This window comes from Python bivittatus, unplaced genomic scaffold (genome assembly GCF_059951505.1).
Source record: "Python bivittatus isolate LINGU-HERP-01145 unplaced genomic scaffold, Pbiv_v1 ctg000700_np1212, whole genome shotgun sequence".
Taxonomy (NCBI): domain Eukaryota; kingdom Metazoa; phylum Chordata; class Lepidosauria; order Squamata; family Pythonidae; genus Python; species Python bivittatus.
The window spans coordinates 70,812,266-70,837,864 of record NW_028277098.1 but is presented as its reverse complement, the minus strand read 5'-3'; the positions used below and the strand labels follow the sequence as shown (position 1 = coordinate 70,837,864).

Here is a 25,599-nt window from a genome sequence, read left to right as displayed (position 1 = left end):
CTGTGCGTGTCAAGCAACCAGGTGGAAGATAATCTTACTCCTGTGTCCCTCCCCGACAAATCCTCTCCACGTGCCTCTTCTAAGCATGTGCTAAACACCACCAGCACCACTTTTCTCTTCCCCTCCCGAAATAGCTGCCAAGTTTGATTATAGTCTCGCATTTGCATGTGAGACTAGTTTGGACCAAAGGGTCACAAGTGAGCTACATCCAGGATCAGGAGCACATGGGATGCCCCTACCCACGGACATGATAAATACTTAGGTGTTCAACTCTGCTCGCGTACGAACAGTGGCTTTCAGCCGCGCGCATTCGCTGTTCTGCGGAAGATGGAAGCATCCCTCCAGCGGGTGGTTTCAGTCACCCGCCCCGTGCTTGCCAGAGCCGCCGCGTACGCCCATTGGCGTGCAAATGGTCTTCCAGCCTCCGCGGCAGGCAGGCAGGCAGGCAGGCAGGCTTCCTCGCCGGGCACGCCGGGCCGACCCCTCAGGCTTCCAGCAGAGCAGTCCCGCACTTGGGCGTGAGCGCTGTCTGGCAGGCAAAACTGGGGCGAGGCTCTGGCTGAGCAGGAAAGGAATGCGAGTGGGAAGCAGAAAGAGCGAGGCGCAAGCGGCGGGCATGTAGCGGCAGATCCCTCCAGCAGAGAGGCGCGGAGAGCCGGGCCGGGGCTCACGCGGCAGAGGGCGGGCTCTCGCCTTCTCCCGGGAAAGCCGGAGGAAGAGGAAAACCCGGCTTCGCCTGGCGGACCGCGCGGCCGTTTCCACGGGCAGCGGCCCCCCCGTCGGCGGCCGCAGCGTCGCTCGCTGCCCCCATGGCGGCGTCGGAGAAGGTCCTGCGGGAGGGGGTGCTGGAGAAGCGCAGCGGCGGGCTGCTGCAGCTCTGGAAGAAGAAGCGCTGCCTGCTCGGCGAGAAGGGGCTGCGGCTCTTCGAGGCCAGCAGCCGGGGCTCGACGCGCTGCAAGGAGCTTGCCTTCGCGCACGTCAAAGCCGTCGAGTGCGTGGAGTGGAAGCAGCGGCACATCTACTTCACGGTGGTGACGGACGACGGCGCCGAGATCGACTTTCGCTGCCCTCAGGAAGAGCCCAGCTGGAACGCCGACATCACTCTGGCGCTGGTGCGCTTCCAGAACCAGCAAGCGGTGCAGGTCGTGCGCGCCAGGCACAGCTGCAGGGCGGGTGAGAGCCCTGGGGCGGGCAGGGGATGGACGAAGGACGCTTAAGCAGGTCGCGCCCGCCGGGTCTGTCTGAGTTAACGAGCCCGGAGTATGATCTCTAGGGAGAAGACGGGCTTTGCACGCGGTTCATTCCCCAGTATCTCCAGCTGAACGTCGATCTCCAGTGGCGAAATTAAGAAAGATTTCTGCCTGGCAGAAGGGCCAGTTGCTGTCGCTGCCGCCAGATTAGTGTACACTGAGCTAGAATTCCCAGCAGAGGCCATGCTGGCTGGGGAATTCTGGGAGTTGAAGTCCACACATCTGTTGAGAAACACTGGTCTAGCAGAACTCATGTTGTGGCTCAGTACAAGACTCTAAGAGGAGTCACCCATAATAGTTTGCTTTCTCATGGTTTATTGAATAAGCCACAGTTGGCTGAATTAATAGATGATACTAAGCTATAAATCATAGATAAAAACTATCAGCGATTGAATTCTGTGTTAAATCAAAACTAAACAAACCACATAATGTGTGAACCCCATCTCTCTGGCTCCATGTTTACATCTCACATCCAAAGTTCCATGCAAATAATGAGATTATTAATCCTTCAACCCTAACAGATGGGGTAGGAGATCTAGAGAGCAGGGCTATATTTTCTATCTGAGATAAGTAAGGTGAGGCAGCCAAATAGTAAGATTTATTGAATGATGGCCAATCTTGATAGTTGCAGCATGCTGGTGTATAGGACAGTCCTATATACTAGAGTTAATTGTACTAATGCCTCATTTTTATCAGAGATGCACAGTATCATGTGGCCACTGAAAGTTTTGCTGTACCCCCCAGAGTTCCTCTGAAAGTTGCCATCAACTTATAACTTTTAAGGTGCTGGGCAGATTCATTACATTCATGAAGATCATAATATTAACTGTATTTCACAGGTTTACTGTATAGTTAAATTTAGATTCAGTGAATTTTTAGTTTTTATGTTAGCCCCAGCAACTTTTTGGACGCTGTTAAGCTACCCAAAAGCCAACTCAGCCCCAAAAGAATTGTGTGTCCTTGATTTATGTGGGTAGTTAGTGCTTTGGGCATGCTGGAACCCTGAATTATAGAAGCAGAATCCAGGTTGGCTCTAGTGGAAAGAAAACTGCTGCTTCCTACAGAGAAGAGAAGGAAACTTAACGCCCAGCAGAAGGCTTGCAGATGAGTTGGTTTAGAGACAAATCATTGATGCCTCTAGCCCAGCATTGTTGACAGCAGCCTCCCAGTTTCTCCAGGCCTTTCCGAAGATGACAGAAGTTGAGTTTAGAGTGGTCTGCATGCAAGGAAGGTGCTCAGTCACTGAGCTATGGTCCCCTCTATTCTCAACCCAAGTAAAAATGCAAATGAACAAACATGGCTGAAATATGTTCTTTTTTAAGCTGGGAAGTCAGACGTTCAGGGTAAAGTAAAATGGAAAACAGTAGGAGAGAGGGACTAGAGAGGATGGTAAAGAAATCACACAGCATTGTTTGCATCCATTCCTTCCCAGTAAGGAAAATAATGTTCAGTGAGGCTACAAACTTCTTGCAGAGAGCTTTCCATTAATGACTCATCTTAACTGTACCCACTTCGTGCTTGTAGCAGTCTTTAAGTTAATTTTTCTTCAAATATTTAAGAGCAAAGGTTGAGGCAGCAACTGCATCTCCCTGTGCTTGGATTATTTTACCTTTAGACTGGAACAAAAAATATTCCCCATTACAGGAGAATAGGCTAGTTTGTTTGTTTCTTCACAGTCTGTTTCTACTCAGATATAATTTGATAGTCTGACTGAGGACTAAATCGGATGTGATCCACTGCTGTCATTTTGTTCTTAGGTAGCATTTAGTAGAAGTGCTTCCCTGTAGAGGGGAGAAAGGGAAATAGTTTAGAACAACCTTTTCCCTTCCCCTCTTTATGATTTAAACAGGTAGCACTCTGCATAGGTATTTCATTAGGTCTTCCTTTCTTTCTAGCAAAATATGAACTTCACCAGAATGAGGAGGGAAAAATTTAAAGGTGCATATTAGTCATTTGTATGCTTCTGCATAGGCAGCTGCCATATGAAATATTTTTTTTCTGGATTTATGCAGAACCAATTCAGCAATGTGAGGTTTTTGTTGTTGTTGTTGTTGTTGTTATTATTTTTAACCTGAGGTACTTTGCAATTCCAGATACAGGGTGGTGTGGTGGAATTGCAACTGGGGAAATATAGTATAGTGTTAGGGAAAGGTATTATTTTTAAAAAGGCATTCATTATTTTTATGTCAAGAATGTTTTGTTTATTTTATGGGGCTTACATTCATTATTGCTGCTCTTAACATTTCTGTAGTATTTTCTGTATATGAAGTGGTTTATAGTACTTTCTGTTGCCACAAATCTGTGAGAATGGCACATTTTACTCCAGCATTATTTCTTTCTTGCAGTATAATCAGGGAGAGTGCATGGTCTCTTGTATGGCTTATCTCCACTCTAACTGTTGAATTTCCATCCTCCCCTTTTTCAGCATTTCAACAAGAGGCATCACCAACCACACAGATTCTGGTGAATGGGTCAAAGAAATCTGACTCTCAGCTCAATGTGGAGAGGGTAGAGGAATTCATACCCGTGAATTCACCTGCTGGTGGACAAAAGGCCATTCCTAGCTGCAACTGAACGAAGACCTGTACTTTCTCTGGTGCAGCAAAATGAGATAATGCCTGGTGAAGCCAGCCAAATATGGATCACAGCAATGGTTAGAAACAGCTTCTGTTTTTCTGCTCTGTTTTTGCTGTGATACGTAAGAACTTGGTCTCTAGATAAGGCATTGACAAAGTTTCCTATTGGACTGACAGTTTGCTTTCTATTGTCAGTAGTCTTATCTACAGTGATGGACATCTGTGATTCAGGAGACAGTTGCAGCAAGTGTGACAAAGCGGAATCATTCCATCACTCAGTGTGCCACCAGCCTGGTGCTGGGTGAACCATGCTGGAATAAAATGAACCCTGAGGGCGAAGAACATGCTCGTTATTGAATCTGAGCATGTCAGACATGCTATGGTAATTTCACAGTTGAAAGAGCAGAGAGCATCTGTCTTCAGTTAATCAAGTGGCTGATCTGGAAGGAGCAATTGTAAGCCTGCCACTCTGATCTGAGAAGTCACATGTTATCAGGAAGATGCTGCTGGAATAGATGCAGAGAATAAAAAAAATTAAGCACCTTAAGAAGCAACCCAGTGGGATTTTGGGATCCTGAAACTTCTATAAATGAGTTGGTTCTGTGTCCCTCTGCTTTCTGCCATAAGATTAGCACTTGCTGAGCCAGTGTCCTGACAATCCATAATTTCAGCTCAGTGAATCACATCAGCATCCATATTGTGTAACGTTGCTCGTGTCTTAGAATCCTTAGATACCATTCATAGTATTAAAGGGTGCAAACATCAAGATAAGAACATCCAAATTCACATGCAAGTCTGAGGGCTTGTCTATTTCAGTCTTCTGAAGACTGAAGGACGCCACCATCGTTTTCTTCCACTGTCCCAAGACTTATTTATTTACTTTGGGGCATGGGAAAGCAGGAAATAGAAAGGTAAGAGCTCCCATTGCCTTTCGAAACGTATTTATGAATCCAAAATGGCACTGGGACTGCCCCTATCCCTTCTTGCCAGAATCCCTGGTAAGAAGATGGAAAACGGATGCAGACTCATCACTTATTAGAGGCCTCTTTACCCTTATTCAGGAGTTGTGCCTAACAAGTAAAACAGTGTGAAATAAGAGTATGCACTGTCCTGAATATTACCATTCCTGCTTTCTTGTTCCCATTTTTTTCATATTTGGGGAAACTCCCTGTTCTCATGGAAGAGTCTACTAATCTACTAATGTTCAAGTGAATGCTTGGTCCCCTTCAGTTTTTCCTAATCAACACCAGAAACCACAGAGGGGAGGGAGGATACTGGAATAGGGCCACTATACATAGGATCCTGACCCTGCTTGTCTTGATCTTTTCTGTTCAGGCCAAATACTCAAACACGGCTTATACACAATAGAATTGGAAGGGACCTGACACAGGAAAGCCATTAGTATAACTATTAATAACATTTCAAGAAAATCAACAATGCACACATTTGCCTTGCTTTTGAAAAATGCTTTTTATCATTCTTTCCTAGCTACTGTAAGTTCATTACTTTGTAGTTACAGATTTGTGTTCAATAACTTAGGAGCATTGCTATAAAAAATTGACTATGACCTTAGCTACATGAAATCCAAAGGAAGATTATGGGAAGTCTGCCAGCGGTAGAAACCTTGGCCATTAATAAAAATGTGAGGACATTCCCTACATTTAGTTTGGCTGTGTATTGGTTAAAATGACATACAACTTCACAGTCTAAAAAGGAACACAATAATGAGGTTGCAGGTCCTCCTAATCTGCTTTGCATTACTTCTCATGCAAGTAGTTTAGAAATTTGGATGGAAGGAGAAGCAGGAGTAGTATGGAGGGATGATGATGATGTTGGTAAAGAGCTCTTCTCCTATGGAACAGTGTTGTGGTCTGGATCTGTACAATGTCTGCTGCCTTGCCTGATGTCTGTCACCATCAGAAGCATCATTTTCTATAGCTGATGAAAATATTGTTTTCTGCTATGCCAGTCTCTCAATCTCCTCTGCTTCTCTTTGGTCCATGACAACTATTGGTAGTATTCCATGTTGTCAGTCCCCACTGCTGCTTCCCTTTCTGGGCACCACTGCCCTCCTTCCCCATTTAAATAACATTGACTGACTATAAGGAGCAATTATAAATCTGTTCCTGACAAGCTATACCTCCTGAAATTTGGTATAATTATTAAGATCACTGTAACTCTTAAAAATAAGGAGCAACATGAGAATACACATTAAAAATGAAAGTGGGTACCTTGTTAATCATATGAGTTTTAGATTAAATTCTGTGTTGAATAACTGCAATGGATACCACGAGCTTAGTTTCTTGTTCAGAAAGTGTAACTCACCAGAATGTTGAAACAATGAGCTCATTACAATATTTTCTAGTATCTTAAAAAGTAGTTAGTCTTTTTGGTGCTATAAAGATCAAGAATTTTTTTTATTTCATCCTTTCATCATAAATAACCTGAATAAATTGATTAAAAAAACAACTAACATGGCTCTGGTTTGAATGTTATAAATGGCAAAGACTGATTTTAAAATTACTTCCAGGAAACCCTTCCCAAATTACAGTGGGGTTTCTCTTATTTGCATTGCAAAAAAATGCTCTGGGGGAAGTCCTGAAGTACATGCTTAGTTTTTGTGAAGAACAGGTAGACATCTCTGGTATTGTTTCCCGTCTAAATGGAGTATATCCTTTTGCATAGAGGACACACTACCCTGGGATTGTGCTGCTGAGGAGGATTGGAGCAGTGGATACACCAACTTCCAGGAAAGCTTGGCTCTCATTTCTGTTCTCTAGAGGAACCACTGACATCTCATTCTAAAGTTTTGTAAAGTGGTTAGAGTGTTGTGTTAAGAAACTTACAATGCTTTTGCACCCCAGCGTGTGTTGAACTTCTGAGCTCCACTTCTGATCTACCTAGTGGACTTCTCAACCTACATCTTAATCTTCTAGATCTTAATATATTCTGCACTTTCAATGCCATTGTTACTATAACTTTTTTAAAGTAGGGAGCAATCTGTTCCATTGTATATAAGATAAGGTAGGCATAACTATTTCCATATTGCATGTTCAAGTACAGTATCTTGTCAAGGATATATTATTGACCCATGCTCTCATGCAGGCTCATTGTGTTGCAGTTGCCACATCTTCAGACCTCCATGCCCCTGCACTGCCTTTGTTAAAACTGAGCCAACTCTGGCAGAGTTTATACCAGGAGTTAAGATGATCCAATATTGGAAGTGAAAATTAAATCAACAGGTTCCCAATGGCAGAAGATTTTCCCTCTCAGTCTTTTCCCTCTCTCTTTCAAGTCATTCTCACCTTTATTTGTCTCTACATGTTAGTACTAAAATCAGTTCAACTGTATTTCTCCACCTACTGCAAAATCCTTCTGCAAAATGCAGCAAGAAAAAAGGTACAGTCAATTCTTCTGGGTCTTATCAAATAGGTTTGAATATTACAAGAGTGATTTTCTTCTCTCTCCTGTGATAACTCCTAAAAGAGGTGACAATCATACTCACTGCATTTCTTCTCCATGGCCTCACATCTTTCTCTCCACTGAACCCTGTGCAGATCGTGGTAGCTCAGTATTTCTTTCCAATATACTACCTGAGCTGAAAGACCTGTGGGTGTGGAGATTCATATCACTTTTCTCTCTGCCTCTAGGGATTGTTGTTACTATTATTAAAGCTAGAAAGGGCAAAGTCACTGGATCTTCTGCTATGTCTCATTAAATTGTGTGTGGGTTTTTTTGTGCGTATATTTAGATGTTTTGTCCATTTTTTTGTAATTTGTATTTTGAAAAATAAAATATATATTAAAAACACCTAAACAAATTGATTAGCAGAAGCCAGCATGGATTTGTTAAAACAGAATGCCAGACAAATTTTGTTGCTTTCTTTACAGTGTGACTAGATTAGTGGGCCAAGAGAATGCTGTGGATGTAGTGCGCTTAGACTGCACTTAGACAAAATAGATCATAGCTTCCTTTTTGATAAACTGCAACAATGTGGGATAGCCAGTGTGTGGTCCCTAATGGATCTATGTCGACGTGGAGGGAGGTATGCAGTGGGATACCTCAAGTTTCTGTTGTGGGCCTAGTACTCTTTAACATCTTCATTAATAACTTATATGTGGGAATAGAAGAGATGCTCATACATTTTGTGGATAACAGAAAGCTGGGGAAGATTTCTAATACTTCAGAAGACTGGCTCATGGTTCAAAAGGCTCTTAATAGACTTGAATATCAGGCTTTATCCAACAAAATGTTTTTCAGTGGTGAGAAGTACAAGGTTCTGCGCTTGTAGGAAAAGCCACATGCACAGGTACAAATTAGGTAGTACCTGGCTTAGCAATAGTACTTGTGAGAAGGGTCTGGATGTCCTGGTAGACCACAGATTAAGCATGATCCAGCAGCATGCCACAGCCACCAAAAGAGCCAATCCAGCTTTGGGTGCATCAACAGATATATAGTGTCAGGAACATGGGAAGTGTTAGTATTATTCTATGCAACATGCACCAGACTGCACCCAGAATACTATGTCCAGTTCTGGTCACCACAGTACAAAAAAGATGCTGAGAAACTGGAAATTGTGCAGAAAAGAGTGGTAAAGGGTTTGGAGGCTAAATCCAATGAAGAACAGTTAAAGGAACTTGGCATGTTTAGCCTAAGGAAGAGAAGGCTAAAGTGAGATATGATAGCAGCCTTCCAATACATGAAGGGATGTCACAGGGCACAGGGTGTGGATTTGTTCTCTATAGCACCCATTGGTAAGACAAGAACCAGTGGGTGGAAGTTAACAGAGGGAGCTCCAAACTTGGAGTTTCTTGACTGTGAGAGCTATTAAACAGTGGAATAGCCTGCTTCCTGAAGTCAAGAATGCTCCATCACTGGAGGTTTTCAAGAAGAGATTGGACAGCCATTTGTCCGGGATGGTATAAGGATTCCTGTTCTGAAAAAGGGGTTAAACTGGAAGACCTCCACTGTCCCTTCCAACCCAATGATTCTATGAATTCCCAATCTCTTTTCCTCTGAGGCCTATGTATATCACAACTTGCCTAGTCCACCTAACTAGCCCGCTGTTCAGTTGGCTTCAGTTGTCCTTCAGCCATCAAGATATCTTGAGCTGATTTTACCAAAGAGCATGCTTGCTTCTTGCACAAGAAAAACAAGAACAAATGCTTGTCTCTCTGAAGCTCCACAACACTCAAGTACCTTTCTCTTCCTCCTTACTAGAAGAGGCTTAGCTATTGCTTTATAAATCGTTCACCCACATGAGCAGATGCACCACATCTCATGCTGTCATGCTTCTAGTTTTGTACCAAGCATTGGTACAGAAGCAAAAATGGAGTGTCTCCTTCCTTTTGTTGGAAAAGAGTTACTCTCCTCATTGCATGTATGTTATATAAGGGCCTTCTAGAAGCATGGAAAGGAATCTGGGTGTTAGAGGCTGTCTAAGATGAGGTCTGAACTAAGTCCAGTTTTTTCCCCCCAAGCATAAGTAATCTCTTTGGAACATGAAGGTCTGATACTGCCAAGAAGCAACATAGCAAAGAAAGAGATAGAGCTCTGAAACTACAGGTTGTTTGGGAAAGAAAAGCTGTTCTGTTTTGCCAGAAAAGTCTGAGTCATTTGCTCTTGAACTGTGAAGAATCCTCTCCACTGACCTTTAAAACTTGCATCAACTGCCTAAAAATGGCTGGCAGGAATTACATAAGAACAACCACATGTGGGATGGCACTAACTTGATCAGCTGGAGGAGGTATTGTCCCAATAAGGCAACACTCTGCAGGCTCTTTGTTGAAGCACTTCTTCTCTTCCACTTCTGCTTTTCTGAATAGGATTCACCCTTCTCTCTTAAATACTACATGACAAGCTTCCATTCAAGGTCTGATTCAGATGTAATCAGGAACCAAGCTTTAGGCCAATGATCTCAAACTTTTTTGAGCTAGAAAGCACATGAGGAGTTTTAGCCCTATATTATTTTTTTTTACACCTTCATAAAATGTCTGTCTCAGTGGGCATGGTAAGTCACAAAGCATCATTTTCCAGAAGGCTGGTGAGGCTGTCCACTAGCACTCCTCTCTGCCAATATTCTCTGCCACTACTGCTACCCTTATGTTTGGGGATGGTGTTTTGCTCTGCAGCATGGCAGTATACTATTATAATGTTTAAAAAAACTCTAAAAAATGAGCTTAAGTTGGGATGCCTGGGAGGCACTAAAGAGATGCACTCATCTCTCCTCTTTTGCTCGCCAGCGAAGAGAGACTTTCTATCTCTTTCTCTGGTGAGCAAAAGAGAAAAAGAGATGAGTGCACTGTTGCATCAAGGTACAAGGAGATCTAGGTAAATAATAGGAACTCTGAGTAAATTATTTAGATTGCATTGCACACTACACTGAATCATGAACATCCACAGATCTTTCATACAAATGAGAAAAGCAGTGTTTCATTGTCACATCCAAGCTCAACCCCTTTCATATGGAGATGCCACCGCACTGAATGATAAAAGGATTACTTTAGCCCATTTAAAGGGGAAAGCTTTTGAATCATTGCTAGGATCAAATAGTTGGGAGCCTAAAATGCTTATCAATTTACTACAAATTTCCCAAGGATGTACCAGGATATTCTGACCTACAGTATGTTCTGCCCATCTACAAATTAATGCAAGCCACTGTTTTTTTTTTTTTGAGTTTAGATGTCATGGAGAACTATAGCCAGCATAAAATCAAGCATAGATGCTTTCACACTTATGTCTTGTACTCACTGTAGGAAATAATCTGAACTGGCCCTTAGAGTGCAAAATATCCAGTATTTCCCATCCTTAGATGAATATGCCCAACCCAGTTTTCTTGAATAAATTGCTACTCTGAATTTATCTCCCAAGTGGAGGGAAGTACATCCAGAGCTTATGGATCTTTGCAATATTCAACATTCCCTGCCTGAAAACCATGCAAATTGATTGCTGCTGCCTTCCATCTTTCTGACTTTCTCTAGATTCTTTTCTGCTGCCTTCCATCTTCTAGACTTTCTCTTAGCTAATGCCAAGTCACAATTACAACTTAAAACATAAGTTGTAATTTCTACCTGTATAATTGCTATAGTAGGAAGTAGTGTCTGGGATATGATGAATACTATAAATATGCAGCAGTCAGAAATCCATTAGGTGTACTGTGGGAAGTCACTGTGGATCTGCTGAATTTCTGCTTGTATATTAAATAGTAGATAGAATTTTGGAGAAACTTTATGATTTGTATAATTTCATCAGGCCATCTGTGAGATGCAGCCTCAATTTGTCTAGATGAATTATTTTGTGCCATTGAGGCAATGCTTCACAGAGATATTCATGTTGCTCCATCTGCTTCCTCTGGCACATCTAACAGCTCACCATAAACACAGAATTGTCTTCTGCATATGACAGTATGTGTACAGAAGCCTCTTCTGACTAATGAACATGCCAGATGAGGCAGCTGGAATGATGCAAAGCAAAGCAAAGCAACAGTTTCTCTTTTTAGAAGCAAGGGGTTCCAATGCTTTCATGAAGTATCTTCAAAGGAAGTGCTGCTCTTGAATCTTCATCAGGACAAAGCTTTGCACAACCCTAAAGTCTGTTACGTAATTAGGGAATCTGCAACTCTCAAATCCCTCCCAAGGTTGACCTGAAAGCCCAAAAACTAACTGTGGCTGTTGTAAAATTTTGACTTGAAAATCAATAATAACATATGAGTCTTTACAGTTTATCCGCTGCAGAATATAAAATCCTGATCTTATATTCAAATTTCCCAAGGTTTTGAAGCATGAGTGAAAATGAAAATGATGCTACATTCTTACCTTAAACTGAAAGGGTTTGTTTATTCAATACTTCTGCTGTATGTGTCTGTATTAAAAGTGAATGATCTAATCCCATCTGATGCAGATATGCAATGGCATTACAGCTTAAGACATTGACTGAAAAGACACAGGACCAAGACATAGAATTATGCAATGACAGCTTGCTCTTGGGTAGATGTTGTGCACTTACAGAAGCAGATGAAGCATGTTATATTAGCCTGAGGCTTTTACTAGCCTGCAAAGAAATTTTCTATAGTTCAACTGCAGAATACAGTGTATGTGTAGAATGCAGAATGAAGTGTAAGGTTTCCTGTAACATGGAAGAAATAACATGGCACATGACCACCAAATCTTCATACCTTGCCTGGGTTCACACATTGTGCTAAGACATAATATGGTTTAGGATGTTGTATAATCCCAGCCAATCTAAATAAATATAATTTATAAATTAGCATGTTCTGCAAAACTAGTTATATATATATGATTTTATAAAAAAATAACCCGTGATTTTAAAATTGTGGTTTAACACGATGTATGAATCTAACCTTTAGGCTGCCATATTCCAGGTCTGCCAAATCTGGGAAGGCAAGTTAGATGCAAACTGTTTGCAAATTATGTAAATCGAGAGATAAACTGGGAAAGTGATCCTGCTGCTATCTTCAGTATTCTTAGGGATGGTGTACAGGAGAGTGGCAGGACCAGCACAGCACGGAAGCAGGGATAATGTGTATGGCTCACGCAGGCTTCAAGCATGTGTGTAACCTCCGATAAACAGCCTGGAAAAAATAATCCAACCTCTGATGGTTGCTTCAAGTGAACTTTGAATGGCAACTGCAAGATCATTTTCAGATGAATTGTCTGCTACATTAAGATGTCTGAACACGCTGACTATTTTTTCCAAGCTCTTCCTAAAAACAGATCTCTTCTGCACTAACAGTTATCCGGTTCAGCATTCTGGCATCAGGTGCTTCTGTGAAGATGACAAGCATTGTGAGAGGATACTATAGTAGTTTTCTACTGTGTTGCCTTCTGCATCAAGGACTGCATTTAAGAAGCAATTGATGAATTGAAAAATGAAGGATGAGCAGCTAAGGAGTCACATCCACAGTCTAGATGTTCCTTGGGAGGTAAATTCCTTCATCAGAGGCCTAGTGTCGACTTCTTTGCATTTGCCACAGTCATCACTCCCCATTCATTTGCCTTGCGCCTCTGACCCCACTCACACCGCAGTCCAGGAGAGGACAATGCCACTGATTCCCTCTGTAGAGTATGAAGCTAAACCCTGCTAGCTTTTGCTTGAAATTGTTACCAATTAGCTTCCTTGGGTGATTCCCCCCATCCCTCCATGTTCCAATATCTCTTCTTTGTTGTCAGGAATATGTTAAAAACATATCTGGGATTATGAAACCATCAATAAATCAACTGAATATTACCTCTATAACACATGGCATCAGGACAAACTTCCAAAACAAAGAACATCATGCTGTATTTGTATTTCAGCAAAGCAATTCATTTCATTATTATGACAGAATAGAACAAATAGCAAATCCAAAAGGAAGGTCAAGGAAAAAACTTTGGTTTACTCCTGAAAGGTTACCTAATACATGGATTGCTATCCTGAAAGATTACCTAGTTGCAGTAACCACTCTTTATTTTACAGGCTTTCCTCCAGAAGGAATACAGTCAATGGAGCGAAGAATTGAATGTCCCCTCTTGATTATAACCTCATTGACCTGTATTAGAGGATTGAGGAAGCTTTCAGAGAAGATGTGAGAGCAGGAAGGGTATAAGGGGAAGTCATTGCTCTTTAGATGTGGTGAGAAACTTTGGAAAAGATATAAGAGCAAAGGAGTACTGCAAAATCCAGATGTTTGGCACAGTTTATTCTGGGAAAAGAATCAGAGAGAATCTCTTGGCTGCAGAACTTGTTTGGTGTTGATTCTTCTATAAACTTGCTAGAACAAGCAAACTGCTATAGCTCTCAAAAAAGTCGAAGTTTTCTTGCAATAGGGCAAATTTCCTTGTTCATTTTTTTTTTTTTCCTGCTAAACAGCAGGTGCTCTGCTCACTTAGTTGGGGTTCTTATATCCAAGACCGCTGATCCTGGACTGGAAACTGCCCTGTTCATTTCAAGAATCCTATAATTACATTCATGTGAGTCCTTTACCTCTTTATAATTCAATAAAGAAATTTGTTTATTTGCTTGGTGTTAATATCGTATTTTATATCATTGATTAATTCATTTCGATTTTGGTGCTGCCCGACTTCAGACTGTCTTTATAATCAATGCCACGAGTTATTGATTCTCTAAAAATAAATATTTTTCTATTTAACCATATTATTATGCCACTAATTTAAAACCATTACAGCTATTCATAATCATATCCATAGTTACAATTATGTTTTGGTGAGCCAATTTAGTTTTTAGCAGAAAATTGTAACATCTGCAAGGCTTAAAGGACTAAAGGAGAGTATTGTGCTTTTTATTTTAAATAAAGTTATTGGATCTGGGCTGCAAAAATGCAGACAACTACTAGCTGGCAGAAAAGAGATACACACAATTCTAATGTGTGGGCCAAATTTGCTAGTAATATGAATTACTGACTGAGCACCTATATCTGAGTGGTGGTAGTGATTATTGTTGATGAATTTCCAGAATTAATTAAAGGGAGCCAGCTATGGGGCAAGCAGAGAAAATGATTAAAGCACATTTGTGTTGTTCTTTGAGATGTTCCAGTCTGATATCAAAAGATAAGAAAGGCAAAGATTAGGTGTTACATGGAGCAACATGACAGCTGAATCTCAAAAGATGAAATCTACTGGGAAGTTCTGCCTGGAGTTACACAAAAGTTAAAATTCTTTTATTATAGATCCCTGATGTAATAGACTGATGTCTCTCATCAGACTGTTGTCGTGACGTGTTAGTGTCTACTGTGGTATTTCTTCTGCCTCAAAATGTCGCTGGGAGTTTAGGAAAATTTGCCACTTCCTTTTCCATGTTAAGAATCTGCTTCCAAATCTCTGGCTTGAAAATCAATGGTGACCCCTTGTGGCCAATCTGAGTGCTACAGAAATGGTAACAAATAAAATAAAAGACTTCTTTGAGTAGAGATAGACTAAAGCCCCGCAATAATAATCATTACTATCTTACGGTGTTACCCTGAACTCACTGGCTAGGATCATACACCATGCTCACTTGGAATCTGTCTTGTCTGGTCTGGTTTTAGCACACTGTATGAATATAATGGTTTGTGATTGTTTAATTAAAAACCGACCAAAAATGAAGCATAAAGTGTGAACCAGGCCAGTAAGTTAGAGCACTGGATTTGTTTCAAACAGCCAAAGTCTGCTTTGGACAGGGTCTTGAGGGACTGCCTCTGTATCTCCCAACCGTGGTTTGCTGAACATAAAGCAGCTGCCATCGTATGACACACACTTCAGGCAGCTTCACTACCTTATCACAAATCTTTAAAAAATAAATGGCATGAACTATATGGGCGAAGGTGTGGCAACCTGCTGCATGCGAACAGGTCACTTTAGAGAAGAATCTGCTACAAGGGGTCCATTTAAAATGGCATCTCTCTGTTAATTTATACACACTGGTCCTTTTCTAACCATTATCTATTCAATAAACTTCTTCTAGGGTGGCTTTCTCTAATCTGGTCTCACCCAGATGTTCTGCCACTGCGGTCCCAGGATTCCCTGCTAGCAGGCTTGGAGGACCATTGCTTTCGCTCCTTCTCCAACCAATTTCATTCCAAATTCAGCAAAATGTTTCTCACTGCCTCCAGAGGTCTTTCTTGTTCTATCTTCTACATTCAATTTGTTTGTTAATTACAGTCATATTTTGTCTTTCCTCTTTTTTTTTTTTTTAACCCTTACAATAACAACTTTTTCTGGTAGGCCGAGCTGAGGGAGCATGGCTGGTTTTGCGACACGCAATGAGTTTCCACAGTTTGAGCACTGACTCAGATTTGAAACTGAGTCTCCCCAATTCCAATCCAACCCTCTGCCACCATCCCCCTGCTACGTCTTCAGCAAATTCTGCCCTGTTTTATCCTACCTACTTCTAAAAGAGGTTTGAACTGAGTTTCTGATGTGTATGATATATAGAGCTTCATTGCTCTCAAATCTGGCAAGTTGGTGCAGGTTCCCTTCTAAATTAATTCTAAAAGCATTCTTGCAGCGGTAAGCGATTCTTTTGTTTCTTTGTCCTCATCCCATCTTGGCAACTAAGAGCTGGAAAGGCTTTGATCAGGTAGGATGTAATTCTTTGTAATGTATGACTCCTTGGGAGAAAACCTCTGTCTTCATCAGGGCTTATGCCAAGCTGAAAGTGCGTGGAACTGAAGTCTTGTAGTGAGGAGAAAACAATGGCTTGCAAAGACTTTAGCAACAACATGACCTAATCTAAATCAAGAAGTCTAGTATCCTTCATCATATGAACAAATGCATTCAAATAAAACTTTTGTCTTTTCCACACCAACAGCTTACAGCATCAACCCACCATTACAATGTTGACTGGAAACCTGCCCTCATTGGTGATATATTGCCATATAAAGCTGGGAAAAGACACAGCTGCTTTAAAAAGTTGCAGGCAGGCATGATACGTGTGCCCCCATACACCCTGGCAAACCTTTTTAGAACTGAATGCATAGTGCTGTTCAGCAATACTATACATTGCTAATGTGGAAATGCTACCATGGTTTTGCAGAAAGTACTAATTAGCATGGTTGTTATAGGCCAACTCAACCCAGCTAGTACTTAAGAAATGCAACTGATCTGAACTAGAGAACCTTGGTACTTATTTGAGAGCCACGTGGGGAAAGCCAGTATTTCTAGTGGTTCTGGCAATGGCTGGGAAAAGCCATGAAGCCCACTTTCTGTCTTACCTCACAGGCATACTGTCAATGTACAACAAAAGAAGAGAACCATCCAGGCTGTCCAGTTTTCCTTGAGCTAGGGAAACTGGCGTAAAAGCCAATAAACAAATAAACAAACAGAATAATGTCCTTTGTTGGTGGAAAGGAGGGATACAAATCCTATAAAGAAACAAATTAGGGTCGCCTTTACTACACTGTGTATTAGGGCGTATGACTTTTTCTTAACTTCCAGAGCTGTTGACATTCTCTAGGGCTTTTCACAGAACAGCAATATTGAGCAGAAAGGCAAAGGGCAGGGGATCCTTTATGGGCTGTAAGGCAATCACACCTCCAGAAGTAGCCTATGTGACCATGCTGCAGGAATGAAACTGGAGAGAATGGTTGTAGAGAAAGACAAAGCCATTTTACTTTCCTTGGCTCCTGGTCAAGAACGCTGCAGCTGCCTCTGTTTTTCTGGGATGAGAACACCCTGTGCCCCAAGGAGAGACATTCCTTTGGGTTGCGTTCCAACTGGCAGATGCTCCCTTAGCTGCTCTTTGTCTTTCGAATGGTAGACACAGCCCACCTTCCTTTGCTCAAGCTCTCAAACCAGAGAGAGGTAGATGTCACATATGTCATGCCCTCCTGTATGGCATTTGGGGGTGGGGAGTTCTCTATTTTTACACAGTGTATATCCTTTTGGTATTTTTACTGCTCTTTGCTGTCCTCTAGAGACAACCTGGTGATGTTCTTTCTTCTCATCAATGCAAGATTGAGGCCTGTGTGGATTGTTTATATTTAGCATTGTTAGCAGTGTCTAGGGTCAAATGATTACGGATGGGGGAAATTTAAGGATTCAGACTGTCTAATTTATTGCTAATATAGAGTAAACAGAGTTGCACAAGACAACCGACAGTAACAGAAACTCAGGACAGGATGGAGGTAGGGCTATCAGACAATTTATCCATCTAACTCAATACAGTATTGTCAGTTCTGCATTGAGTAACAGCAACTGCCAAGAGATACTGAAAGAGTAAAAGTGGGATCTTTGCATGCAAAGCACATGATTTACCACAGAGCTACAAACCATCCTCCAAACAATCACACAGTTCTGGAAATGGAAGTATCAAGACAGCAACAATTGGTTGACAAGAGCATTTGGAGAGAACCACTGATCACTGAGCTTTTATTTCAAGTGATGGTTTCAAGTGATGTAGATAGATGCCCTACTGACCTGCATAAATAACCATAAAAGAGGATTGAAGAAATTTGTAGATAAATGGACTTAAAAAGCTGTAGGTTATGAAAGTTATGTGGAGTGTGATCCTGAAGAAATCCCCCCTCTTGTCTTGATAGGATGTAGGTACCTAATTACAAGGTGTTGGCAGTGGCTTGCATGCAGGCATATTTCGAAGTGTAGGCTGCCTTGGCTTTTATGCTTCAGGATGTCATATTTTTAATGTTATCTCACATATTATTTAACATCTACATAAAACTATTGAAAAGAATCAAATCTGGAAATTTGTGATAAGATGTTCATCAATATGAGGATTGATGATATGTCTCCAACCCTATCTTTCTGAGGCCTTGTATTTGGAGATGAGCTCTCTTTTGAGCATATGACTTGTAATTAGGTACTTACAGTTATGAGCAGTTAGGATATACTCCTCTGAATAATTGAGTCTATGCTGGGTAATAAGTTTCAAGACAGTGTATGCACAAGATGTTGCTGGGTTTGGATGAAGGAGTAATCTCTGCTCTTATGGGAAGGGATTCTTAGCTTCCCCCATCTCCCATCCCCTGGAGTTCCATTGTAGAAGCATGCAGACTAGATAAGACAAAGGGGTTCAAATGCAGAATCCCCAGTATGCCAACCTTAGGAACCTGGAAGTAACAGAGATTTGCTACCATGGTGAATCCCCAAATACAGGAAAATGTTAGTAATTTCTTTTATTGTAGTGAAGAGGGGAAAGTGTCTCTTGACCTGAGTATCTGAGGCATTCTGGTACTGACTTGCAAGTAAGCACTGATTGACTTACAATTTTCTGTGCTCAGCTGTTGGGTAGAAGGATAAGCTCTGACCAGCTGGTATTGTGTATGTGTGTGTGTGTGTGTGTGTGTGTGTGTGAATTGTAGACTTGTAAAAGTATGTGCTCATAATATCCTGATAACCAAACTGATCTGGAAATACTAAAAACAGCCTGGATCAATCTTAGGTGTACAGTATTTAAAGCTGGATTCAGTAGGTCATCTGGAAGAGTCTTAATGTTTCATCACTTTCTTGGTATAAAGTTAGATAATTTCAGTATTTTATACACCAATCTATCTTTGCAGAGTATTCAGAAACTTCACCTGGTTCAAAACCTAGCACTGGTTTTTTAACAAATTTTAACAAATTTTTAATGTGTTTTGCGACTTTGTGGATTATGCTAACCCAGCCCATTTGGTTAGTCTAACATTTGAGGTATTGCATGAGTCCAGAATGTGGGTTAATTCATTAACTGAGCTAACCTGTGATGTGAACCCAGCTACAGAGTGATCAGATGCAAAAGAGTTTTAGAGCTCCTGCACATTTAAGAGCTGGGTAAGAGAGGGGTCCTCAGCATGTATAACTTGTCATGGAAGCTACCGCAATGAAATATATCTGCACAGCTATCAGCAGGGCTGCGCAAACCCTCGTGCTCCAGATGCGTGCAGAGTCAGGGCCCATATACAAGGACAGCTTGCAAGTTTTAAAGGATAAAAGGGGCACTGAAAGTATTTGGCAGCTTAAGATACCCATTTGCTTTTGAACCCTCCAAGGTCCCAAAACTGCAAAACAGGATCGCTTTTAAGAGGAGGTGGGCTGCAGAAGGAATGCTGACAGGCCTCCATATTAAAGGAATAGAAGCGTTGTCCCTTTCTGCAGTTGGATACACTAGGAAGGAGGGAGCTGGCATCATGTGTGTATTAATACAGAGACTCTTTCACAAATCAGGTTTGGGGGCAGATGAAATGGTATTTGTTCTGAAGAGAAGCCAACAGTGTTTTCCAGGATAGGTGCTCCAGCCTGTAGTTTCCGTGTGGGTAGCAGCTCTTCAGAATACCCCCACCTCCTTCAGGACGGTACAGCAAGTTTCCATCAACAAATCACCAACAATTGCTGGCAGGGTTTCCCTTCAATTTTCTGTGGCAAGAAAGAAATGGAAAATAGGCATGTTAAATTGTTGGGGATTTTTGTTCCTGTAATTACACGTCCCCAGGGGAGGGTCCAAAAAGTCAAGATAGCAGCTTTGATGATGTGACTGCAGCCACCATCTTGACTTTTGTGCCCTCCCCCAACACCATTGCTTCTCCTTCTCTCTCTGGTGAGTCCATTTCATTACTGCCCTGTTTCCTGAGGCTCTCAGCTGCCCAGAACAAACAAAGCACCCCTCCCTTCACCCCCCCCCCCCCAAGTTCATCTATTCATGATTTTCTTCATGAATAGAGTCTTCTGGCAGCAGCTGCTGAGGACTGGCCTGCATTCCAGTCTCTCTTGACATTTCATAGCTGGCAAAGAGCAGCAGCCTCTGTGTGTCTGTGTGTGTGTAGGGGGGCGATTGGAGGAATTATCTTTAAAGAAAACAAAAGCTCAGCTGTTGTTTCTAAAGATGTACCATACAGTACTCCTGTTGGTAGCTATTACCTTTTTAAAGGTCAATGGAGAGAAATGGATAAGGAGAGATGGCTAAAGGATCTCTCTGTCTGTAGGGAAATGACACGGGCATTTCCCTGGGTGTAGGGCTAATCTGGACACGGTTCTCAAAAGCGCTGTCTCTGTGAGCCCTATGCGCAGGCAGGAGGCGTACACTCTTCTCCGGTTCAATGCATGGACGCAAGCAGCCACGTTCCAGGAACTGACCAACTGAAGACAGTCCTTTGGCATGAAAGCTGTTTTGTGCCTCCTCTCTGCAGACCTTTAGAGGGCATAACTTTATCAAGAGTAAAGCAGGAAATAGTTTCCAATTCCATATTATTCACAGGACTTAGCAGAGGGATTTGGAGCCTGATATTTCAGGGAACTCAACTGGGAGAAGGAGGTTTTTATGGCTGCTTTCAAAAGTCAGTCTCTGATTCATTCCCTGCTTTGCAGTTTTCCTAATGTAAAAAACAAGAGCAGAAGGGGCAAGTATTATAAAGTTAGTTACCAGTGAAAGAAGATGCATGCTAGAAGGTCTCCAATAATTTTCACTGTAGTTCAGGTATCTGCCAAGAAAGTCTTCTGCAGAGCTAGAGAAGCTCTGTCGCAAAAATGTTTCTTACAAATGGCTGTTTTGATAAATTACTGCTGAAACAGCTTTAATTTCAAGCTAATAGCACTAACAAATTGACAATTTTGGATAGTTTGTCAATTCATTTAGAAGACTTCCATTTACTTTGTCTACATCGGCCTTCCCCAACCAGGTGCCCTCCAGATGTACTGGCCTACAACTCCCAGAATTCCCAGCCAGTGTGATGCATTAAAAAGTGGTGCTGGAATTACCCAGTTGAAGTACGGATGTGGTTCTATAATAAAGAACCCAACAATAAGAAGTTAAATTTGGCCACTCAGATTCAGCTTTCGTACCCCACAATTGTACCAATATTATTATGTTCACATATAATAGTAAAACATGGCTTGTTTAATCATGTTTATTGAATAATCCATGATTGGCTAGGTTTGCATATCATGCTCAGTTGAAACCAACCAAACTACATTTTGGCTTAGGAACCCACACTGTATGTTTTTTTCTGTGGGAAAACCCACCATGACACTTAACACTTGATTGAGTTACACAGTTACATGTACGACTACTAAGCACTGGCACAGCAGTGCTTTGCTAACACCTACTTGTCCAGATTTTCACAGATCAGGTAGCCCTACTCTAAGTTCATTACTTAGGGGTAGTTCAACTTCTTTATTTCTTTTTGCAGGTTACCTACAAGAGTAAATCTCCTCTCATCACAACAACAAACTGCCACCAGCCTTACAATTTGGAAGACCAACAAAAAAGGAAGCCTGTCATTGTGCTGATACGTTGTCTGACTACACCTGTCCCTGCTTCAATGATACAGTGCCCAGCAAACCAATAAATACTATTTTATCTTTGCATAATGCAGCTCCATCAAGCCTCAGTACTATCCTGGTGATAATTCACCATCAGCACTAGGACATCAAGCCCAAAGCTAGATATAGGGAGTTACCCAGTCCCTTGTCTTATAAATCGTTTAGAAGATTTCTGAACACAAATCAACAGGGAATAAGGAAAAGAAACAAGGTCTTCCCAGAATGTCTTTTTAAAGAGCTAATCTCTTTCCCCCCTTTTTTATTACATTGCAAATCTTAATACATTATATTGTTTCAATATAATGATATTTGTACAGTATTAATTAAAATTATTGACATTCTGTTGTTTAGATAACTTAGAGTATTAGGAATAAAGAAAAATATATACTATTAATTACAATTTAGAATATCAATATTACAAGCATTTAATTATTTGTATGAAATTCAGTATAACATTAGAAAAAAAGAAACTACTGCAGATTACCTCAAGAGTATTTGTTGTACAATAAAGGTTTTGATTTTGAGCTAGTTACTTAGTATTGAAATCTCCATTTATGATAGATAGTGTTAGTAAAATGCAAAAAAAATACTCTGGTTTCTCTTCGTATTGTGTAAATCATTTGCCCTTTACATCCCAGAATGTTAATGAGAAAGGGATTTTTTAAATTCAGATACTTTGTTTTAGTTGAATAAACTGGTATTATCTTCTTATTAAGTACTCATACACCACCCACACAAAGATTTCCTTTAAATGTTTCAGTTGAAATTGATGACTTATGTCAGTATTTTATGTATGTATGTATGTATGTATTTATTTATTTGGGTTCCAACTGCTGACTTCTATAACATAGGCTTGAAGTCTTATGTTGTCAGACTGGATGCTATGCAACATTCTTCTATGCTTTCTCTAGAAAGGAAATACATCAGCAAAAGAAGACAAAGAGAACTGTGATTTGCATAACATCTAAAAAGTTGTATATGTTAATTAAATACATAAATGTAGAAATACTTTATTCTAATTTAAAGTTAATTAGAAAACATGGAACTCTTTTCCCACCAAAATTCAGGATTTGCCAGTTTGAAATGCATCTTGAATAGCTTGGCTAAAGAGGCAACTCAGCAATTAGGAAACATCCAAAAGTTTTGATGTTCCCACACTTTTCTACACCTATAAGGTGTGCTCTTACATTATTTAATAAGGTTAGAGATCAGCTAGTCTACATTGCAGCTTTTTTGCTTATTTAATTCACTGTTTTGCCTAGGTAGTCTGAGGATTCTAGATTTTTGAAAGGACAAAATGGGTTCATGACTAATCTTGATCTTTTTACAAAGTTGAATGGATGACTAAGCTGAATTTAACCTCTATCTTCAGTTCACTGAGGTTGATCATATTTTGGAAAATAAACCCCACCTCCTCAGCTTGATATTCCTATCAGTCATCTAGAAATAGCTATAAAGTACCGCCAAGGTGTGCTCTTCACCCCACCCCCCAAATTAGCTCCTAAAAACCTGGGGGAGAATGACGGGTTTGATTTTTGCACACTTCAGGCATGGCTCAAAGCATGTTCCTTCATATTTGTCTGCCACACACACCTCCTCCCAGCTTGTGTTTTCTGTTGTGAAATGGACCTCACTCCATTCCCAGAGAATCTGGGTAGTTTTCTGTCCTCTGAAGTGGGTGCAGCTCTGCTGGGGAGAAATCATACCACCCTATCGATGGCCTGGTGGCCAAGGAGGTTGTTATGAGGGAAAGACAAGAAGATGCTAAGGATGATTTGAACATACTGTAATACATGAACGTAGTTTATTTTTATTTATTTATTTTATTTAGTAAACTTGTCCCCGCCCATCTCCCCACAATAGTTCATTTCTACATGAATGCCTACAATGCTTCAAAAATGATTCAGAAGAGGTGCTTCAAAGTGCTTGGGAATGCTAGCCCAGTATTCCGTTGCTTTGTCAAGTAGCCTCAAGCAGATGCTTCGTCTGACTCTTTATCAAAGCAAAGCTTACCTTTAACGATTTGCATGGTTCAGTTTTGGAGACTGGGAGCTACCTTGTCTAGACTAAGAGTTAGTCTAGGTTCAAATAACTGAATCTCTGTCTCATCCTGGTTTATATATACAGTTGTTTTGAGGATATGTAGGTCAGGGGCAGAACATGTTCATTGCCCTGAGCTCTTCAGGATAGATGACTTTAAAAATTGTAATAAATACAGAATGAGTATTTATTACATCATGTTACATTACTTGTTGATCTCTTGGATGCTGCACATCCCAGCAGTGGGGCAGGAGAAGCCCCATGCCTGTTCCTTCTGTCAGTCGTTAAAGTTGAAGCTCCTGCTTGTATTCTCTGCCTGCACCATAATAGCAGCAAGGATTAAAATGCCAGGCATTGTCCTTGCCAGACTATAGAACTGTGTACTCATAACTTCTTCTCTAAAAATATATGGATGAACAGGTGCAAGAAAAGCTCATGGGTCTCAGAAAGGGAGGTGAAATTCACTCATTTTAGAAATGAGATAGCAGTTAACAAAGGCTACCTCCCTCAGTCAATACTGGGATCTTCCTTTGTTTTTTGTATGGATTTGAGACAAAATTATGAGTCGCTCCATTTCTGATCTCCCCAGTCTCTAGTGCAATTCTTTAATCACAGTTCTCATCAGCATTTATTAGCCCTTGCTATTAGTGTCCAGGGTCTGCCATGCATGCGATCTGCCTGATTAGCCACAATGTGTGCTCCTAAATTTTGCCGAAATCTGGCACTTACTGAACCGTCCATCTAAAGATAATTTTCCAATAACAACAATAACATTCTCAGTTGATAAGACTTCTGCACAAGATGGCCACAGGTCCTCCTTTATAGCCCTTTCTTGGAAGGCATTCTCTATTTCAAAGACTGTCTATCAGCTGACTGTATTCTTCCCCACTATAATTGGATGTACTGCATTTCCATTTAAATTATGCTATTTCTAAATTTGTATCTATGCATACAAATCAAAATATGCAAATGTTAGGCATGTTGTCCTCTAGTGCCCTGTCCTTGCGTGACGTTTCCTTTGGGGGAGCTAAGTCTAATTGGCCACTGTATCCTACCCCATTGGTTCCCCCCCCCCTTTCAAACACCTTATTTCAGCTGCTGCATTGGTTGAAATGTGGGAAAGGCAGTCCCACAGAAGAAATTCCTTCTTACTTTCACCTCTCCCAAGTGCCTTACCTAAGCAATACTGTATGGCTTTATTGTCTGTTAGGGAGTCTTCCTAATTCATACAATATTCACACGTGGGGCTATTACATGGAGATAAATCAGTAGGATTATGAGCAGTTTATCTGCCAGTTCAGTCTGGTTTGTGTGAATACATTGTTCAAAATTTTTGGCTTTTCCTGAGGGACATCATGCTGGGCTGTTGCGCTGAGCCTTTTATCTATTCTTGGCAGCCTGTGCCTCCACTATTTGATCAAATACATACATGCATACATACATACTTCTTGCAGGAGGAGGTTGCCTTGCACCATGCACCTTGGAGTAATTATGCTCTTATTAAGTTGCAAAAGAGCTTTCAGATCCCTCACAGTTAAATGTGGAATGGGTGAAGGAATGGTTATGTATGTATGTACGTATGTATTTGATCATAGTTATTTTCTGTGCCTGGGAATGATAAAGGAGAGAGAGAGAAAACAAGAGCTGACTGATAAATTACCATCAAAGCTGGCTATTGTCTAATTTAAATAACATTATTAGGCCTTCAGTTCAATCACACACACATTGTGCCGGCCCCACTCTGCTTAGTTCAGCTCAATATGGGGAGGTGTGTAGCCTCCATAATAGTCCCACAAGTGAGTAATTTGAAGATCTATTTACTGTTATGGCTCAAAGAGCTAAAACTGGGGCAAGAAAGGGCAGGGCAAGGATCAGCTTGTACACCAGCTGATGTTGTACTAGAATAAAAGAAGCTGCAATACACCAGATCTAATTCTTTGTCTTTTTAGTCTGGTACCCTCTACCAGGGCTGGTGTTTTGCTGGAACAC

The 25,599-nt window shown here is 41.0% G+C and overlaps 2 protein-coding genes across 2 annotated transcripts in view; both read left to right on the top strand.

The window, feature by feature from the left end:
• Nucleotides 1-25,599, top strand: part of TNNT2 (troponin T2, cardiac type) — a 142,458-nt gene that overhangs the window by 18,517 nt on the left and 98,342 nt on the right. The window lies entirely within an intron of this gene.
• On the top strand, nt 470-7,627 carry PHLDA3 (pleckstrin homology like domain family A member 3). Its single transcript, XM_007421163.3, has 2 exons — nt 470-1,173; nt 3,676-7,627. Exons 1-2 carry the CDS (start codon nt 810-812, stop codon nt 3,822-3,824), a joined length of 513 nt encoding a protein of 170 aa, XP_007421225.1. The 5' UTR covers nt 470-809; the 3' UTR covers nt 3,825-7,627.